A 19,416-nucleotide genomic window follows, 5' to 3' on the forward strand; every position below is an offset into this window, starting at 1 on the left:
TACTACTGCTAATTATAAGTGCTAATTCAGCACGAATAAGAATAATGTATCAACAATAACAAGATTCATCATCGGAGCAGCATGAGTGCCAGGGCGCCGCGGCTGGCTGCAGGAGGCTGCAATGGTTGTTACCCTGAACCTAGCGTAAGGGAGAGGGTTTTCAATAACCGTTATTGCCTGAGTCAAAAGGGCTATAAGGCTATTAGATCATTCCACCCACTAAAGTAGGTGAATTATATTTTAAAGAGTGAAAATAAAACTCAGATATTGGAATGATAGAGCAGAAGTCCTACACCAGTCCTTACTGGCCCTGAGGCACTTCATGAGCTTCAATGCTCTTGATATCCTAATGTTCTAATAATAATATTAGTAACTAGTGTTCATATTTTTAATCCTCCCATGTACATGGCATATATTACCGCCAAGGGTTCCAGGGCACTCAGGGGGGTGCTGCCGCCGCTGAAGATTGCCCACACCGTGATGCCAAAGCTCCACTTGTCTGATTCCAGGGCCACGTTGGCGGGGTCCTCAATGCACTCTGGGGCCACCCAAGGAATGCGTTCTACCAGCACTGGAAAGAAAGCACAAGAGAGTGAGTTGGGGTCTCGTGCACACGGGGCACGGAGCCAGCACAATATTCGGAAATATAGTCCTTAAGGGCTGGGGGATCCATTGTTAATTCTCAAATATCAAGTGTCACTAACATACTGGGGTTGTTTCCCTAAAGACGCTATAATCACTTTTGCGTGATAGTCTGCCTTTCGGTGAGGACTTTTATGGAGCTACTTTCACCAGACAGGGTGTGGATCACTCACTTTACATCGGACAGTTTGCGTTTCCTCCTCAAACTGGTGGGTGGATGGTGTTCCCATGCATGGAATTTTGGACTATATGTCAGATTGCATCTTATATTTTTGGTCTCCCCCTTCCCTATCAGCAGGTTCTTTTTGAGTCCATGTCTTGTAGTCTTGCATCCTCTTGTGGTCATTTGTCTTGGCGCTGTAAGGCAGTTGCCTGCTTTGTCCTTAGGCGGATGCTGAAGCCAGGGGCAAGTAGGTGCTGCTGGAGTCATGGATGGAGGAAATGTTACTTTAGCAGAGGATTCACCTTTCCCACCTACCTAGAAATCAAGTAATCAGTTTATTTGAGGGTTGAAAGCCTAAGCTATGATCTTTTAGAGGAAGTCGTTGTGGCTAGGAAAAGAGGGTGTACTTGCCTAATTTGAGCCTGTGGTTTCTGGTGCTCGGCACCGGCACTTAATTGGTTTCCGGTACTCAGCACTGTCACTTAAATGTCAACACCACACTCATGACAGTCTACCACATGGCGGCGCTGCTACTCTAATTTAGAGATGAGCAGAACAAAGGTTGTTTATGAATACAATATGTGAGAAGTTGGCCTGATGTATGATGTCACTAGTTCTAGTGTACACCTTATATCAGTCCAAATACCCTTATGGTGATTGGTTGTAAAGTCAACCTTATAGACCAGCTATCCTAGTGGTAGCATGGACAAGAGCAGTCTTAGGCTAAACTCTGAATGGCATGTGAAGCCAGCTGTGATACCATATATAATCCCTTGAATACCAAATGAAAGGACACCACAACAGATATATATAAAAATAGAATGTATTTATTCTAGTCAAAATACCCTCAGCACTCTTTATGAGATTCGAGGTAAGTACAACACAGTCTTATTTAAGCATACATAAGTCACACAGGTAAGTAATACAGTTAGGCCCTAGGGGCCACGCAAACCATATACTAAGTAAGTGGTATAAGGACCACTGTCACGAACACAGGTTAGGCCTAGGCCTAGGGAATCGCTGGGGCTACACTATACTACTTGAAAACTAGACACTAGGATAGTCACTATCCTGATGAGCACCGGAGTACCCAAGTTACCTAGCCCACAGGCTGCGGGTGCATAGGGGTGAAGATGCGTCGTTTTCGTCGTCGACTCCTATGGATGCCTGAAGAAAGATGCTGACAGGCAGTCAGTGAAGAGTGTCCGGTGGATCCCAAGGCTGGGATCAAGAAGAGAGGAAACCTGCAAGCAGAAGGGACAGAGTCAAGGTCACTAGCCAGTGACCACGTGGAACCAGGAAGGAACCAGGCGATGTCGTGAAGATTGCAGGTGAAGGTGAAGCTTGTCGCTGCAGCCAGGAGGACCAGGAAGCGTCGAGGACGACCAGGACCAGGAGGCGAGCTGTCCCACGAAGGCTCTTGCTGTCGGCGGCGTCGAAGTTGGACTAGGACTCACCAAGCCTTGGCAAGCGGAACCCACGAAGAACGGAGGACTTGCTTCTGGTGCAGACCAGGAAGGTCTGGGGTGCTTCTTCTTTGCAGAGAAGCGGGAGCCAGTCTGGAGGAGCCGAACCAGCGCAGAAGATTTCAGGGTGCGTCGTCACAAAGGCCACTAGCCAGCGGGCAAGCAACCGGACAGACGCGGCAAGCAGGAAAATGCAGAAGGGCCCCACGCAGGACTCGTGGAGTGTGGGGGGGCTGATCTTCGGTGCAGATGGTGCTTGGGGTTAGGGCTTCTCAATCCCCGGTGCACAACTTCGAGGGTGCCTCAGAAGCTGCGCTTTAAGTTACTAGCCACTTTTCCCCAGGTAGCCGGTCCCACGTCGCTCGTCGCCTCCACGGATCTCAGCTTGCTGTCGATGTGGATCAGGGTCGGAGAAATCTGGAAGTCAAGGCTCTGGTCGGGCTCTGCAGTCGGTTCCTCGTAGAACGTGGGCAAAGCAAAGGGTAGTCTCTTGATGGTGCCTGTTTGCACAGGGTAGCCACTCCTTGGCTACAAGGGAGATTCTTCAGTCTTCTTCTTTCGTCGAATGTCGAAGGTCCAGAGTTTCTGTTCAAGTTTGCAGGTTCAGGATAATCTAAAGTCTTGAGGCCCAACTCCCACTCTTATACTAATCTGGGGGGCTGGGATACCTGCTAGGTCACGCCTTATGGGTGGGACCTGGGAGGGGGTGGTTACACCCACTTCCCTTTGTCCAGTTTCGCGCCAGAGCTGGGGCTGGAGTGCCCCAGCGCCGGTTTGAACTGGACTATGCAAGGAACACCTTGTGTGCCCCAGGCATGTCTCATTCCTTTCAGCCCACCCTGCCCCAATACACTAAAGGCTGTCTGGGGAGGTGCTAGCACCTCCCCAAGCAGGAAACCTATTGTCCAGGCCTCCCTGGCTGGGATCACTCCCAGCAGCAGGAGGTCAGACTTGTGTCTGTGGCAGCAGCATCCATTTTGTGAGGCTTTGGTCAGAGTTAAACAGCAAAGTAGGATTTTAACATGTCTCTCCCTCTAGAAGGGAGGAATAATATCCTCATCACCAGAAATGGTATGGGGGTATTATTCCAAAGTGTTAGACACCTTACACGACATGTTTTGATAAAGCCAAACCATAGTTACCATAACCGTTTAAGATTATAAGGCACTTTAAGAGTATATGGTAGGCTATATCATAGAACAGCTATAAGGACTTAGTTCCGAAAGCTGCAGACAGGCTCAGCTCATGCTAGAGCACCATCTCACATGTTACCAAGCACTCTGCCTCCAGGATTGTTAAGGCCTGCCATAGGAGTGACTGATAGGTACACATGTGTCTATATGTAAGTTAGGTATAGGAATACTACACCTAAGCAAGGGGTGATTACACGACCTTGCCCCAGCTGAGTGTTCAGCCAGTTGTGTCAGAATGGAAGGCCAGGCCAGGGGTGGCATAATACATGCTGCAGCCCCTGGTAGGCCTAGGGTACACCTATGCCCTGGGTACCTAGGGTACACTGTACAGGGGCCAATAAGGTGATCCTTACCAATTGGGAATGTACCTAGGGTACATGGAGTCCATTTTAAAGAGAGAGAAGACAGCCTGAGACCCTGAATGGCAGGATCTCAGGCCAACTAAGTCGAAAAACCAGCTAGACACTAGGCAAAAAGTTGGGGGTAACCATAGTCAGATATCCACCTTCCTACACAATATACATTGAAAAATGACTATTACCTGCCTCCCAACCATGCTTTTAGCTTTGGGTACCTGGAACGATCTGAACTGTCGCACTTACAGGCGAGAGAAATGGTTAGTAGTTGGTTTGGTGCTGTCATTGGCAGCGATGACGGGGTAACGGGTGGTGTAAGCTGCAGTGGCCAACTGGTCATGGCCTGGCACTTATTATTTTACAAATTAAGCACGGGTGGGAACATCGAATCCCAGATATGGACGCAACACAATACCAATACCACAGTATCGAGGGACAAGATATCAAAAGATAAGTTTCCATACATTCTCCATACCTAACTCCACACATACCTAAATCCTTACCTCCCCGTGCACTTAGCTTTCGATATCTTGTCCATCAATATTGTGGTCTCGATTTTCTGCTCCGTTGATATTTGGGGTTAGATATTACCTGCTACAATTAGAAAAGAGGGGTGCATGGAATATAAGTACTTCTCAGGAAGCCGTGCAAAGTAGTTGACAACAGTTGCAGTTCACTAAATTGCAAAGCCTGCCAAAATTGTAAAATTTTGAATACTTGGAAAAAAAAAAGCAAGACGATTTTCAAATAAAATCATGATTTTTCTTATGAATTCTTCTTTAATAGGCCTTTTGTCCTGCACAACCCACTTGTCTGAAAATACCAAAAATAAAGAAAAAAATCACAAAATTTGGATAAGGGGTGTTTTACTTTATTGCACACCCATAGTAAAGATTTAATGGCTTTTGTGATCACTTGTCAAATGTGCAACTTTAGCTGCAACGCTTCTCTGCATGTTTCCAGAATTGGAAGTTCAAAAGATTCACAGAGGAATCTACGCTGAGAGGTTTGCATGAGTGTAGCTTTCTCATTTCAGAAACTTGCAAAAGTTATCTAGGTTAAATCTGGAAACATGTGATAGTCACAGCTTCGCGGGGCAATCCTCAAAAAGTCTGGAGAATTCCCTTTTCTCTCTTTGGTGGTGGCCTTTCTTGAGTGGGAATGGGTCAGCGTGTAATTTGTGAATACCCACCGGCTCTAAAGTTTGTGAGGATTAAACTTTCCATGCATGCAGGAACCAGGAATGTTACCTCCCGACAGAATGGGATTTACTCATGGATAGTTTCACTCAACCATGGAGTATTTCTGCAGTTGTTTTTTCAAAAGCAAATTCACCTTTGGTGTATTTCTTGCAGGCATCAGTCTGGCCATTTTCTGATTAACAAGTCCCAGTTAAACATACAATCGGATTTGTGAGTCGGACCCGCTGTCCCTATTCGACCTAGAGTCAGTGATTGTAAGAGGTATACTCCCTGAAGAGAGATACTGTTTGCATAAAACCTTTCATGTCCTTTGAAGCATGTACATAGTTGACTTGGCGAGTAGCAGCCAAGGGCAGTGCTCCTTAACCTCATGACCTCTGTGGCCCCCCACGGAATCATTACTAGAAGCTGGGGCCCCCTAGGCTAAGCAATTTATATGATTGGAAACTCAAATCAATATACAAAAATACAAAACACTCGCAAGTGTTCAAATATTGAATATTTTTGTTTAATCCACAATAAAATATAGAAAAACTTTTCACATTTCTATTGTTACTTCTTTATTTGTAAATACTTTATGGATTTTAATTTATTAGTTTGCATATTATTTAATAAATAAATAAATTAGTCGCCGATCACCCGAGTTCGCCTCACGGACTCCCAGGGGTCCTCGGACCACAGATTAAGAACCACTGGTACTCACCTTCCTGAGTCAGGGTGCTGATCCCAACTCCAGGGTCACTGAGCTTGATGAAGGGGGCACTTCCAGAGGAGGCATCGCCCTCCCGGGCTAGTAGCACCTTCTTGGCTGAAACATTGCCATGAATGATATTCTTATCTTCCTGTTAATTTAAAGACAATTGGGCAGAGAGATCGTGAGAACAGAGTTACTGAACAAATCTGATGGACAGTCTAAATTGTTCTATTCCTTAAAGAAATATTTTACTGCACTCAAGAACGTTCTATATAATCTACATAATCTTCATGTGCAAACTTTTTCTCTGAAATAGTGTCCCCTCAACTTCTTTTTTTTTTTGGGCTGTGCGATAGGTCTCACACAAAACATCACACGTTTTGTCAATAGATTTGGAAACTCCCTGAAGCTCAACATATTTTAAAACAATCTTTCTGAGTTTGACTGAAGCACAGTTTGAGATTATATATATATATATATATATATATATATTAATTATCTACTGGCTGTCGCCTGTAGATAGTTATAGTTAGAACCTAGTTTCCATAGAAAAAGCATTTTTTGATTTGCTTATAACTTTGGCGTCGTTTGACAAAACAAATCTTTACGAAATTTTCCAAAAAGTTCCTCTTTTTAGGTCAGCTCTTATCCTGAAAGTTTGGGGGTGATTGGTCAAGGGGGGAGCTGAGAAAAAAGGGGGTCCCAAAACGTGTTTTCTCCATGCAATTTCCATAGGAAACTTTAGACAAAGCTACAGGTCAAACTGCTGAACGGAATAACGCCACATTTGGCAGGGAGAAAGGTCTTGGTACAGAAAGCACGCTTTTGTTGAAATGGTGTAAATCCGTTCAGTAGTTTTTGAGATATTAAAGGAAAAATATATATATATATATATATATATCTGGGCGGAGCCTAACTCCAAAGCACAAGCTTGCCTCTTATTGGCTGCTAACACTTCAAACCAGGAAGTGTTAGCAGCCGTCTTGTGCCCCGCATCGAGTGAAAATAAAACAAAGGTCCCGGGGGTAATTTAATATACCGGAGCTCTGTCTGTGCGAGATACCCCTCGCTCCCTTTCCCCACATCACCAGCTCGCAGCTATGTCTTTAGAAGCCAGTCCATCGTCTCGCAGCTCTCTACCTCTGCAAGCCAGTACGCTGCTGCGTCAGCTCACAGCTCTCTACCTCTGCGAGCCAGTACGCTGCTGTACCTTTGCGAGTGGACGGCCCGTAGCTCTCACTCTGCGAGTCGAGCCCACGGGCCGCAGCTCTCCCCCACTGCGAACCTGGTGCGAACTGTTGAAACTAGGAACTGTTAGCAGCCATTTTGTGATTCAGTCCATGTCAGCTCACATCTCTCCGTCTACAAGACATCGAGTCTGTAGTTCTACTTCTGCAAAGCAATTCTGATAACATACCGGAGCTCTGTCCGTGCGAGATACCCCTTTCACGCTCCCTCTCCCCACATCACCAGCTAGCAGCTATGCCTTAGAAGCTAGTCCGTTGGCTCGCAGCTCTGCGTCTGTGAGCCGTCGGGCCCGTAGCTCTACCTCTGCGTGCCAGCCCATTAGCTTGTGTCTGCTAGCAGGCCCATCGAGTGCGAGTTAGACCACAGCTCTCTGAAGCATAGCCCCCAACAACCTTCTCGGGCCCGCAACTCTCCCTCTGCGAACCACCGGTCGGCTCGCAGCTCTTCGTGTGCGAGTTCTCGGGCCCGCAGTCGTATCTCTGAAGCCAAGACTGGAAATATACCGCAGCTCTCTCTCTGCGAGATTGCCCCTTCACGGTCCCTCTCCCCACATCACTGTCCCGCAGTTATCCCTTTGCAAGCCGACGGCCCGCAGCTTTCCCTATACCAGTCGGCCCGCAGCTGTTCCTTTGCGAGCTGACGAGCCGCAGCTCTCCCTCTACGAGCCAGCCAGTCGGCTCGTAGCTCTTCCTCTGCGAGCCAGCACGCCGGCTCGCAAGTCTCTGTCTGCGAAGCACCGGTCGGCTCTCAGCTCTTCGTCTGCGAGCCAGCCCATTAGCTCATAGTTGTGTATCTGCTAGCAGGCCCGTTGGCCCGTTGCTCTCCCTCTGTGAGTCAGACCATAGCTCTTTGAAGTATAGCTCCCAACAACCTTCTCGGGCCTGCAGCTCTACCTCTGTGAGCCAGCCCATTAGCTCATAGCTGTGTGTCTGCTAGCAAGCCCATCGGCCCGTTGCTCTCCCTGTGCGAGTCAGACCACAACTCTCTGAAGCATAGCCCCCAACTACTTTCTCACACATAAGCCCCCAAAAGAAAGAGAATAGACAACAACCATACACATCCACTCCCTTTCCACACACAAAAAGAGGTGCAAAAGAGAACACACCACAACAAAACCCATAGTCAACGCGGGACAAAGACCGATGCTGTAAGAGAAGCAGGAAAGGTAGGAGAAAAACACAATAAAATGCTCAGCAGAAACGCAAAAGCTGAAGGTGAAGCGACATTCACCTACCAAGCACACAAAAGTGGTAGATACGAGTGACTCAAAAACATAGTCAACTCTAACCAACGCCCACAAGGGAGCTCAATTTTGTGTTGGAAACTGTTGAGAAGGCACACTCTACCTGAGAACACTTCAGGGTAGTCTTTGTGTAGGGTGCTTTTGCATGTATCATCGATGGACATAACAGGGTCAACGCTGTTTGGGTTGATAATGATTCCTAGGTCAGCCTGATCACTCCAACCCAAAACAGAAGGACCTTTTTTAGCCACAAAGAGTTTGTAGAACGCCTTCCTGTTTTTGAATTCAAATTCCAGTTCACGAGTGCCTAAGAATTCAATATTATCCCAGTATAACTTCTAGCAATTACATTGGATTTTTCAAAGGAAGCACCGATTTTACCTACAAAATGCTATTTCCACACATTTTCGTTAACAATTGTGAATGGGAAGCCAGAGCCAGCAATTATGTTCATAGGCACCCCACCCATTCTAATTTCACAAATAGGTTTCTTGATTCTAGTGGGAGCAAGTTCCAGTATGTTATATTTGATTGAGAACACATAGTTAATCTTGTCAGACTCCTAGTCATCTGAATCCTCCGACTTGGAGTCATTCTCATCTTGAATGTGTCACTGGCTTGCTATGTCTGAAGGATTTTCTATTGCATACTTTTGCGAAGTGCCCCGTCAAACCACACGACGTGCACTTTTGAAATCTGCCAGGGCACCTTTTGAAGTCTGCGAAGTGGAACGAAGACCCACAACGATAGCATCTTCGTTCAGTGTCATCATTGTATTTCTTGGCGTGTACCTTCTTGTGGTCGTGCTTTTTCTTGCTGGGCTCACTTTTCTTGTAACCCTCACTTGGATTTTGGCGAGAACTTTCCTTGGACCTGAGTTTGTTAGCATTGGATGAGTTGACTGCTTTTACCACATAGGGCTCATCTAGGACAGCTTTGGCACATCTTCCCGTAAGTTCTGCTTTTTTAACCAAGGCAACCACCTCTTTTAAAGGTGACTCACCATTTACCCAAAGTTTGTCTTGGATGTTGGGGTTACTAGTGTGCATTATTATCTGGTCACGTATGAATTCTTCTTGTAATTGCTCAAATCTGCATGTTAGGCTAAAGTATTTAAAGCGGAGACATATTCATCGATGCTCTCATCTTTACCCTGTTTTCTCCTTGAAAATTTGTAGCGGTCCACAGCAACGCATACAATCGGTGAAAAATGAGCATCCAAGTCATCCAAAGCGTGCTGAAAAACATCATCACCCTCCCTGACTTTCTTCTCAATTCTGTTGTATGTTTTTAAGCCTCCTGGACCCAAGCAATACAATAATACTTTCGTTTTCTTTATAGGAGTGAAATCTTCATCCTCATCTGTTTCGATGTAGTTACAGAAATATTCCTTCAACTCCTTCCATGGCATGCATGGTTCACCTTTCAGTGGAAGAAAGGCTTGTGGCTGGGAGAGATTCAATGAGCTTAAGACACACATTGTGAACAAATATGTAAAGGATGCGCTATAATATGTGGTACCTGAAGAAAGTGTGCGTGTCACTGTGAGTGGAAACGCACTGTAGACATGAAAAGTGTGCGTATCACTGAGACAGGTGACACTCAGAAAGGTACAGAAGTCAAGAAAAAAAATTATGTTCTGCACTTTATACTTTATTTGACCAATTGAGAACTGACAGAAGTAAGATCCATACTGCTTCTGGTATTCGCCAACTTTTGGATACATGTACTGGATCTTTAACGTTCAGCCCTAATATACAACAAGATGCACAAGAGTTTCTGATGGTTATGCTTGGAGTATTAAAAGATTAAGGAATCCGGATTGATAGTTTATTTGGACTCAGTTACAAATGTGAACAGTGTTCATTAACTTCAAGCACTATAGTTGACAGAGAACGATTTGTATATTTAACAATACCTGACTGCAAATCTGTACCTTTTCTGAAATTAGTAAAAGAAGCAAATCATGATATGAAATGTTCTCGTTGTCAATCAGAAATGTTATCTACATTATGCCTACAAAGATATGGAAAGTATCTAATTTTAATGCTACAACACAGTAGACCAAATGGAAGAAAAGTGGAAACGAAAATTAAAAATGTTGTTGCTAGTCAAGTATCTATTTCTGTAAGAACTTTCGCAACACTGGCTATTGTATTCCATACTAAAGCTACTACCACATGTGGACATTATACTGTATATTTAAAATGCAATAATGGTTGGAGTCACTGCAACGATATACACTTGGAAATAAAACCGAGATGGCCTTATGAATTACCCAACTCATACTTGATATTTCTTCAACAAAAATATTAGATACATTATTCGGCCAAGAAGGAAAATGGGGAGATGCTTTAAGGAATTCATACTGGATGATTTCGAGAAAAAAAAAATCGACACAATATTGGGCCTTGATGAAAAAGGTGAACAGAAACTACAGAGTAAAGGTAAGATTTAAAAATGGGAAATAGTATTGAATGTGTTATTTGTGTTGATTTCGTATTGTGGTTGCAACTGCAAGAATTAGTCATTTGTGTTATTTTAACAATCTAGTTGATTGTTTTTTTTTTCCAACTGTTTATGATGATACTACACTGACATCACTGTGAATAGTGAAGTTAAGTAGAATCTGAAAACAGCAGAAAAAGGGAGAAAAATATGTTTTCAAACTGTTAAATTATGTTGTATTATTTGATAAGTAACACTGTAATGTCTGAAATATATTACATTACACAACAGTTTTACAGTTTATTTTCTTTTCTGTAGTGGAAAAGTTAGAAAAAACAGTACTAATGACAAATAGCAGAATAGTAGTTTAATATTTAAAAAACCTATGGAATTTACTGAAAAACCCATAGGTTTTACAGACGTTATAGTTAGAAAAGAGTATTTAAAAAATCTTTGAAATTCACTGAAAAAACCATAGGTTTTACAGACGTTATAGTTAGAAATTAGCATTTAAAAAACCTTTGAAATTCACTGAAAAAACCATAGGTTTCAGGGACGTTATAGTTAGTTGGACATTTCACTCATACAAAACCAGAGAAATTCCACCGTTATAGTTAGTTCAGCTAACTATAACTTGCGCCCCCGCAATGCACTGCTGATGACGTCACATATTACATCATTCATGACATGGTCAGTGACATCAACGATGACATCACTGATGACATCATCCACATGAAAATCTGATGCACCTCCTCAAACCTGAATATAACCTTTGATACACCCACTCTAAAATACAGAGTACCATTTTCGAAAAAATAGAAACATCAATACCAGTTACTAAATACGCACTGACTGGTTCGTAGGTCTACACACACATCCACTCATTCACCCATACAGTCACTCATATATGCAGTCACTCATCAATACAACACTATCATATGCACTCATACACCTATACAGATACTCACACACTGCCACATATTCTGAGTTACTCACACAGCTAGTCAGTCATGCAAAGAATCAATCATACTTCCATTTACTCACCTATACAGTTATAAAGACACCAGCTCACTTATTCATACAGATACTAACACATAATTACTCTGTTATAGAATCACTGAAACAAATACACACTCATCCATGCAGCCACTCTAACAATTACTGACTCTCACATATAGTTATTTATATACACCATCACTCACATATACTGCCTTTTATATATGTAGTTACTTGCACATGTACCACTGAAACGTCCATTCACTCACCAACACACCCATACACACACTCACTCACCCATACAGTTGTTTCCACATACACTCATGAACCCATACACCCAGTGAATCAACCACTCACACGTCTATGCACAGAGTCACACACCTCCCCCCCCCCACACACACACACTCAGGCAGCCATACAAATACTCAGGCAAGCAATCAATAACTCATATAGACACTCATGCAGCTACTCACAAACCCATGCAGCAGCTTACACAACAACAGACAGACTGATACAGACTTTCACACAGTTTAGTCACTAACCCATGCATTTAGTAAGACACGGTTAAACACTCACTTATACAGTCAGTCACGTACCTAGTAAATCCTCCATACAGACACTTATACAACCACTCATTCTTCAATGCAGCTTGGCATATATATAAAACAATCTAAACTTTACAGAAACACACAGTCACTGGATGATGTCATCAGTGATGTCATCAGTGATGTCATTTGAGATGTCATCAGTGATGTCACTGACCATGTCATGAATGATGTAATATGTGACGTTATGAGCAGTGCATTGCGGGGGCGCGAGTTATAGTTAGCTGAACTAACTATAACAGTGGAATTTCTCTGGTTTTGTATGAGTGAAATGTCTAACTAACTATAACGTCCCTGAAACCTATGGTTTTTTCAGTGAATTTCAAAGGTTTTTTCAATGCTAATTTCTAACTATAACGTCTGTAAAACCTATGGTTTTTTCAGTGAAAAAAAATAAATATACATATATGTGACTCACTCCAAGCATATTTAAATGGTGAATCCGTTGTATTGCGCATCATGTGACCAAGGCCTGTGACGGGCTGAAACGCGTAATGGCAGCGGTGGTGTCTACTATATTTAATAAATAATTAATTTTCACCGCACCTTGGGTTTGCTTCGGTTTCTTGAAGGAGAGATCTTCAGTTCACGAAACGGAGTTTTGTTGTATGCAGTGCCGGAGGAGCTTTACCGGCATCAGCAAACCCCTCCTCCACGAAGGGCCGAGTGGGAAAAGAGCTCATTTCCGGGTTCCGGAAACAACCGCAAAGGATTCCGTTTGGAAGACGCCCGAGGCCCCCGAGCAGCAAGAGAAATCCTTATCGCAACAAAGGGAGACGAGAAACCAGGTCGGAGGACCAGTTGACGTTGAAACCCCAGGCGAGTAAAAGGCATTGCATAGACTCGGCGGAGGAGTTGCCACATTGATTGCGTACGGGAGCGCCCGAGGTAATCTAGAGTGGTAGCGGGAATAAGTAATTTTGACACCATGTTTGCCGATGCGCTACGAGGCAGGGAAGCGGCAGCATGCACAATGTTCGATGATTCTCCCAATAAAGAAACTGATTCACCAGCAAACTCTGGTGTAATTAGGGAGGAATGTAACAACTTAAAAGAACATTTCAGGAAGTTGGAGAAAATAAGGCGCGCCGAACAGGCGAAATGGTGGGAGCACAAGTCACTATCTCGTTACTTGGAGGTTGGAAGAATCCCAAGGGGGTTAAGAATCATGCTGGCCCCAAGTTATGAAAAACCTGACCCCGCAATGTTAACGGAATGGGCCACTGTTAATTTGGACTCTTCCAGACGGTTAGTGGAAGTCCTGGTTAAATATGCTATAAGTGACCAAGCTGCCTTACAAAAAGAAATAGAGGACATGGAAAAAATTATTGCGGAAGCAGAGGATACACCCGAAAAAATCAAATATAGGGATGAAATGATAGCACGCCTGCGCAGGGATGAAGACGTGATAAAGAAACGCAAAACCTTTAAGTTCCAAAGGGACAAAGCTGATTATGAGCAGGGGCGTGTATTTACTTTTGCCAAGAAATATGATGCAGTCAAAGCAGGAGTATTGGCAAAGGGTCCCAGAATCCAACCGCGAGCGGATGAGGAATTAGCATCTTCGTCAACAACGGACCTCAGCTCAGTGGTTGACAGTGAGTCTGAAAATGAACAACACAAGTCAAATTCTGGATTGGGGTTTCAAAGAGCGTCGCTTGCTCAAGAAATCAGTTGCATGCGACAGGATCGGAAGCAAACCCTGAGACCCCGAACCCCAGCAGCTCAAATTACGCAAGTGGTAGACGCAGGAAAAACAAAAAGCGCAGGGCGAGGCGCCGGCAAAACCACAAACGCAAACGATGGCTACAGCAAGAAATCAAACAGAGGATGGAGACGGAAATAATCAATTCCGATCAGGCATCGAGCAAGACTGTGGTTAATTTAACTGATATCATCCTGTCTAAGGAGGAGACTAATATCCTTGCATTAGGATTAACATACAGTCCTAAAATGGATTTTAAATACGCAGAGACAAGGATAGATATCTATAAATTTGTACGCAAACTCAAGTTGCGCAAATTCTTTGCCCTTCAAGGCTCTAGAAGTACACCAGAGGCACACCTTCATGATATGGTAGTTGAAGAGGATTTGCATAGTGACCTTGTCTCTGGCGATGTGGATTTACTTAGGGACCTACAACAGCTCCAGTATGAGCAAACAGGAGCTTTGGAACATGTAAGCTGTACACCACCAAATCAACCAGCAAAAAAGACTCCTTTCAAACCTAAATCCACCTTCTACCCCCTTATGTTGAAGGATAATTTTGATTCATTTAGTGAGAAGGTAGCAGTTGACCTAAAGAATCTGTACTCTTCAACGACAAGGGCACCTAAGAAATACAACAAACAGGATAACCAGTATGTCCAGCTCATGCAAAAACTAAAAATGAATGACAACATCATAGTGCGGCAATCGGATAAAGGGGGAAATGTGGTGCTTTGGCCCAGGAACCAGTACATGGAAGAAGCCCTTATCCATCTCAACAATCGTAACTGCTACAAATTGAGCACGCCCCTATTGATGAACGCAGCACGACAGGATTGCTACAACAAGTTGTTAGCCTGGAAATCTGCTGGTTTAATTTCTATGGATGAATTTAAATTCCTCAAGGTAGACCATCCTGTCTCACCGGTTATCTATTTCATACCGAAAATCCACAAAAGGAAGGACAAGCCTCCTGGTAGGCCTATCATCTCAGCCAGGGGCAGTTTGTTGGAAAATATTTCCAAATATGTGGATTATTTTCTTCAGGAGCACATGAAAGGTCTTCCATCTTATATACAAGACACTGGGGACTTTTTGAGGAAATTGATCGAAGTCCCATGGAATTCTGAGATGATGCTTATCTCCATGGACGTTACATCCCTCTATACAAGCATTCATAACATGGATGGGGTCAGGGCTTGTGAATATTATCTTAATCGAAGACCTATGGGAATGTATTCCCACAACAAAATGTTGCTTGCCATGATAGCCATGTGTTTGGAGAACAATTTCTTTTTGTTTCAGCATCAGGTATACCAGCAGACGCGGGGTGTGGCCATGGGGGCATGTTTTTCTCCCAGTTACGCATGTTTGCACATGGGTTACTGGGAGGAGATGGTCCTCATGGCCGGACACCGCGCTGTCATAGAATCAAATATCATTTGCTGGTATAGATTTATTGATGACTTGTTTTTGATATGGCGGGGGGATGAATTCAGTGCCAAACAATTTCTTGAAGCAATCAACAGCAATGATTTAAACCTGCAGTTTACTTATCAAATGAGCAAGAGATCGGTCTTTTTCCTTGATGTAGAAATATTTGTTTGTAATAACCAACTACAGACTAGACTACACAGGAAAGACACTGCGGGCAACACGGTGCTACATGCACTTAGTCACCATCCACAACATCTGATCAACAGCATTCCCTTTGGGGAGATGCTTAGGATGCGTCGAATTTGCAGCACAGAAGACGATTTCCTCACAGCTCAAAATGATTGCAGGGAACGCTTCAGGGAGAGAGGGTATGCAGAATCCATACTCTCCAAGGCTGTGTTAAAAGTTAACAACATCACAAGAGCTATGGCACTGACACCTAAAACAGCCCCAACAAAGAACCTAACAGTCATCAGTACTGAGGATACACTAATCATTTTGACCTTTAGTACACAGCATAAAGCGGTACGTAAAGTTATTAATAACCATTGGTCATTGGTTCGAGCTGATCCAGTATTGTGCAATTCAATTTCTAGGAAACCTAAGATAGCTTTTCGAAAAGCACGCTCAATGAGCAATGTGCTCGTGAGCAGCAGCCCGGAATTGACCCAATCCAAATCATGGTTAGCGGCTAGAAAAGGGTTTTATCGCTGCAATGTATGTAAAGCATGTAGATATGGAGTCAACACAAAGAAATATTCAACCCCATTCCTTCCTGAACCAGTTCCAATCTCCAAATACCTTCACTGCAAAACAGATTTTGCAGTGTATGTGCTGGAGTGCTCCTGTGGCCTGCGTTATGTTGGCAGCACCAAGCTGCAGGTTCACAAGCGGGTACTCCAGCATATGCGGGCAATAACTAACAAGGACTTGACCTACCCGGTGGCACGTCATTTTAAGGAGCACCATGCCAGTAAGTTGGAGGCTTTCAACTACTGGGTGGTAGACTCAATCCCTATTCAAAGAAGGGGTGGGAACCGGGAGGTCCTGTTAAGGAGATTGGAAACCAAATATATTTTAGAGTTGGACAGTAAGAACCCCAGAGGATTGAATGCAAGTGAGGATTTTTATACTCACTTGTAATTTGGAGATCCATCTTCTTTTGGGAAAAACAGGATGTTATTTTAATCAACTCTAAAGTATACTGCTATGTCCCTGTCTCGTCAAAGTTTACAAATTTTTAAGTGAGAAATATTTATTTTTACACTCTTTTGCTCAATGGGTTCATACTATTTTAGAGATAATATTTATGGGGAAAAATGTTTTACAAATTTGGCATATTGTATATTTATTTGTTATCAGGTGTCACGGACGTGGATCTGTACAGTAGATGTATATACTTGCACGAATTTGCACTAATTTGCACAGTCACTTTATTGCAACAGGTGGTTTCATGGCGGGGCCCACTTGGGCCGTATTAAGGAAACAACATTGTTGAAAACATGCCATTTGGGTGTTTTTAAATTATTTAAATTGTAATTATTTATGGTTTTAATGAAGTAATCAGCAATTAGCGGATCTGTGACAAAATGCAGTATTTTTATTGTAAAAACGATGTATTTTACAGCTATTGCTTGATGTGATTGGCATTGTTTAGTGAAAATTAACTGACAATGTAAATGTTACGGAAACTTCTATGTCCATGATTTGTTCCCGCCTGCACATGTGACTCACTCCAAGCATATTTAAATGGTGAATCCGTTGTATTGCGCATCATGTGACCAAGGCCTGTGACGGGCTGAAACGCGTAATGGCAGCGGTGGTGTCTACTATATTTAATAAATAATTAATTTTCACCGCACCTTGGGTTTGCTTCGGTTTCTTGAAGGAGAGATCTTCAGTTCACGAAACGGAGTTTTGTTATATATATATATATATATATATATATATATATTATCTACTGGCGGTCGCCAGTAGATAGTTATAGTTAGGACCGTGTTTCCATAGGAAATCCGCAACATTCTATTTGGAATAACTTTGGCGCCGGTTGACGAATCCTTGCGAATTTTTCAAAACTAATGGGGCGCTACGCTCCGCTCCTACCCTGAAAGTCTCGGGGGGATTCGTCAAGCGGGGGCTGAGAAAAAAGGGGGGTCCCAAAATGCGTTTTCCCCATGCATTTTCCCATAGGACCTTTAGTCCGAGCTACAGCCCGAACGGCTGAACAGAATTACTTGAAATTGGGCAGAGAGGTAGTCCTCAGGTCAGGGATGTGCCTTTTGCAGGTCTGGTGTAAATCTGTTCAGTAGGTCCTGAGAAAATAGCATTTAAATCAATATATATATCTGTAAGCGTGCTCCGTGCGCTTACGGTAAGCTTACCGTACGCGTACGGTGCCGTGCGCGAGCTCAATTCTGATTGGTGGTTACATGACTGTAAATATTCGAATCGGTCGAAATCAGAAAGTATCGGCCGCCATTTTCTGTCTCTCGCACTGAAAAACAAAGGTTGATAACATGAAAAGGGGGCAACGAAGAGAGTTGCAGACCCCCTAGCGTTCGTCAGGGGGTTCACGAAGGACCAAAAAGTATGAAAAATAAATTTAATAATTTAAAAAAAAAAACGCGGAGTGCGCGTACGGTAAGCTTACCATACGCGTACGGTAAAAAAAAAAAAAAAAAAAAAGAAATTAACAATCACATTTAATATATAAATCTAAGGACCCCCAAGGGAGAAAAAAACAATTGATATTTTGTAAAAAATGGCGAGGCGTGCACTGTACGAAATGCGCACAAAAATTACAAATAAATACATAACTTAGCATTTAAAAAAACGTACAAATTCACTGAAAAAACCATAGGTTTCACACACGTTATAGTTAGGAATTAGCATTTAAAAAACCTTGCAAATTCACTTAAAAAACCATAGGTTTCACACAAGTTATAGTTAGCTGTACATTTCACTCGTAAAAAAACAATGAAATTCCACGTTATAGTTAGATCAGGTAACTATAACTTGCGCGACCGCAATGCACAATGTGTCATTTCAGATGTCATCATTGATGTCATGAGTGATGTCACTGACCATGTCATAAGTGATGTAATATGTGACGTCATCATCAGTTTATTGTGGGCGCGCAAGTTATAGTTACCTGATCTAACTATAACGTGGAATTTCATTGGTTTTTTACGAGTGAAATGTACAGCTAACTATAACTTGTGTGAAACCTATGGTTTTTTAAGTGAATATATATATGCATTGGGTCTTTCTATATGGGAATGAGAACTCTATTTGTTTTCTATTAAAGCACATTTGTTATGCTGATATTTTTGCGTGGCTCCCTCCATTCCAGGTTTTCAATTTTTGTTCCCGGAAGACATTCCAGGTTCTCAATTTTTGTTCCCGGAAGAGGAAGTGAAGCTGTAGGGGCTGGACAGGACGTGACGGAACCGAGTCCAGCAACAGAGCACTGAGGAGGGTGGAGCACAGAGGAGGCGGTGAGGGGTACTTATGAGAGAGGAAGGCACCACAGACAGATGGTAGAAGGGAACAAGGACAGACTTTTACCAATTGGGTGCCATTCTCATGTCTAGAAGCACAGTCTCGTGTGAGGCAAGAAAAATGCTACTTACCAGTATGCATCTGTTCTTGGCATGTAGAGCTGTAGATTTGTATACTTGTGCATAGATCGCCATCTGGTGTTGGGCTCGGATGTTTGCACTTTGTTTTTGTCTTGGAAGAAATCTTTGTAGTCACAAGGTAGGTGACTCCTCCTTAGGACGATAGTGCGCATGGGCATCGACTCCATCTCCAGATTGTTTTTGCCATGAAGGGTTATGATGGAGTTAGTAAGAAATAGGAAGAAATGTCCATGTGTAATGTATCTAAGTAAGATAGTACTGGAACAGATAGAGGTACCCGGGGTGGGGGCTGGGCGTATACAAATCTACAGCTCTACATGCCAAGAACAGATGCATACTGGTAAGTAGCATTTTCCATTCGAGGCATATGAGCTG

At 43.2% G+C, this 19,416-nt stretch overlaps 1 protein-coding gene and 1 long non-coding RNA gene across 5 annotated transcripts in view; one reads left to right on the plus strand and one right to left on the minus strand.

Moving 5' to 3' along the window:
• Positions 1 to 19,416, plus strand: part of LOC146772231 (uncharacterized) — a 229,598-nt gene that overhangs the window by 163,461 nt on the left and 46,721 nt on the right. For both annotated transcript variants that reach the window (XR_014972380.1, XR_014972379.1), the window contains exon 3: positions 10,524 to 10,654. This is a non-coding gene — a long non-coding RNA (uncharacterized LOC146772231). The remainder of the gene's footprint in view (positions 1 to 10,523; positions 10,655 to 19,416) is intronic.
• Positions 1 to 19,416, minus strand: part of JAK3 (Janus kinase 3) — a 280,492-nt gene that overhangs the window by 145,318 nt on the left and 115,758 nt on the right. For all 3 annotated transcript variants that reach the window (XR_014972378.1, XM_085639762.1, XM_085639763.1), the window contains exons 15-16: positions 5,726 to 5,864; positions 420 to 571 (exon numbers count right to left, since the gene is read on the minus strand). Coding sequence is in view for 2 of the 3 variants with exons in the window: in XM_085639762.1 (XP_085495888.1) it covers positions 420 to 571; positions 5,726 to 5,864 (291 nt within the window). In the remaining variant the exon portion in view is untranslated. The remainder of the gene's footprint in view (positions 1 to 419; positions 572 to 5,725; positions 5,865 to 19,416) is intronic.

The sequence above is a fragment of the Triturus cristatus genome, chromosome 12 (assembly GCF_964204655.1).
Source record: "Triturus cristatus chromosome 12, aTriCri1.1, whole genome shotgun sequence".
Lineage (NCBI taxonomy): Eukaryota > Metazoa > Chordata > Amphibia > Caudata > Salamandridae > Triturus > Triturus cristatus.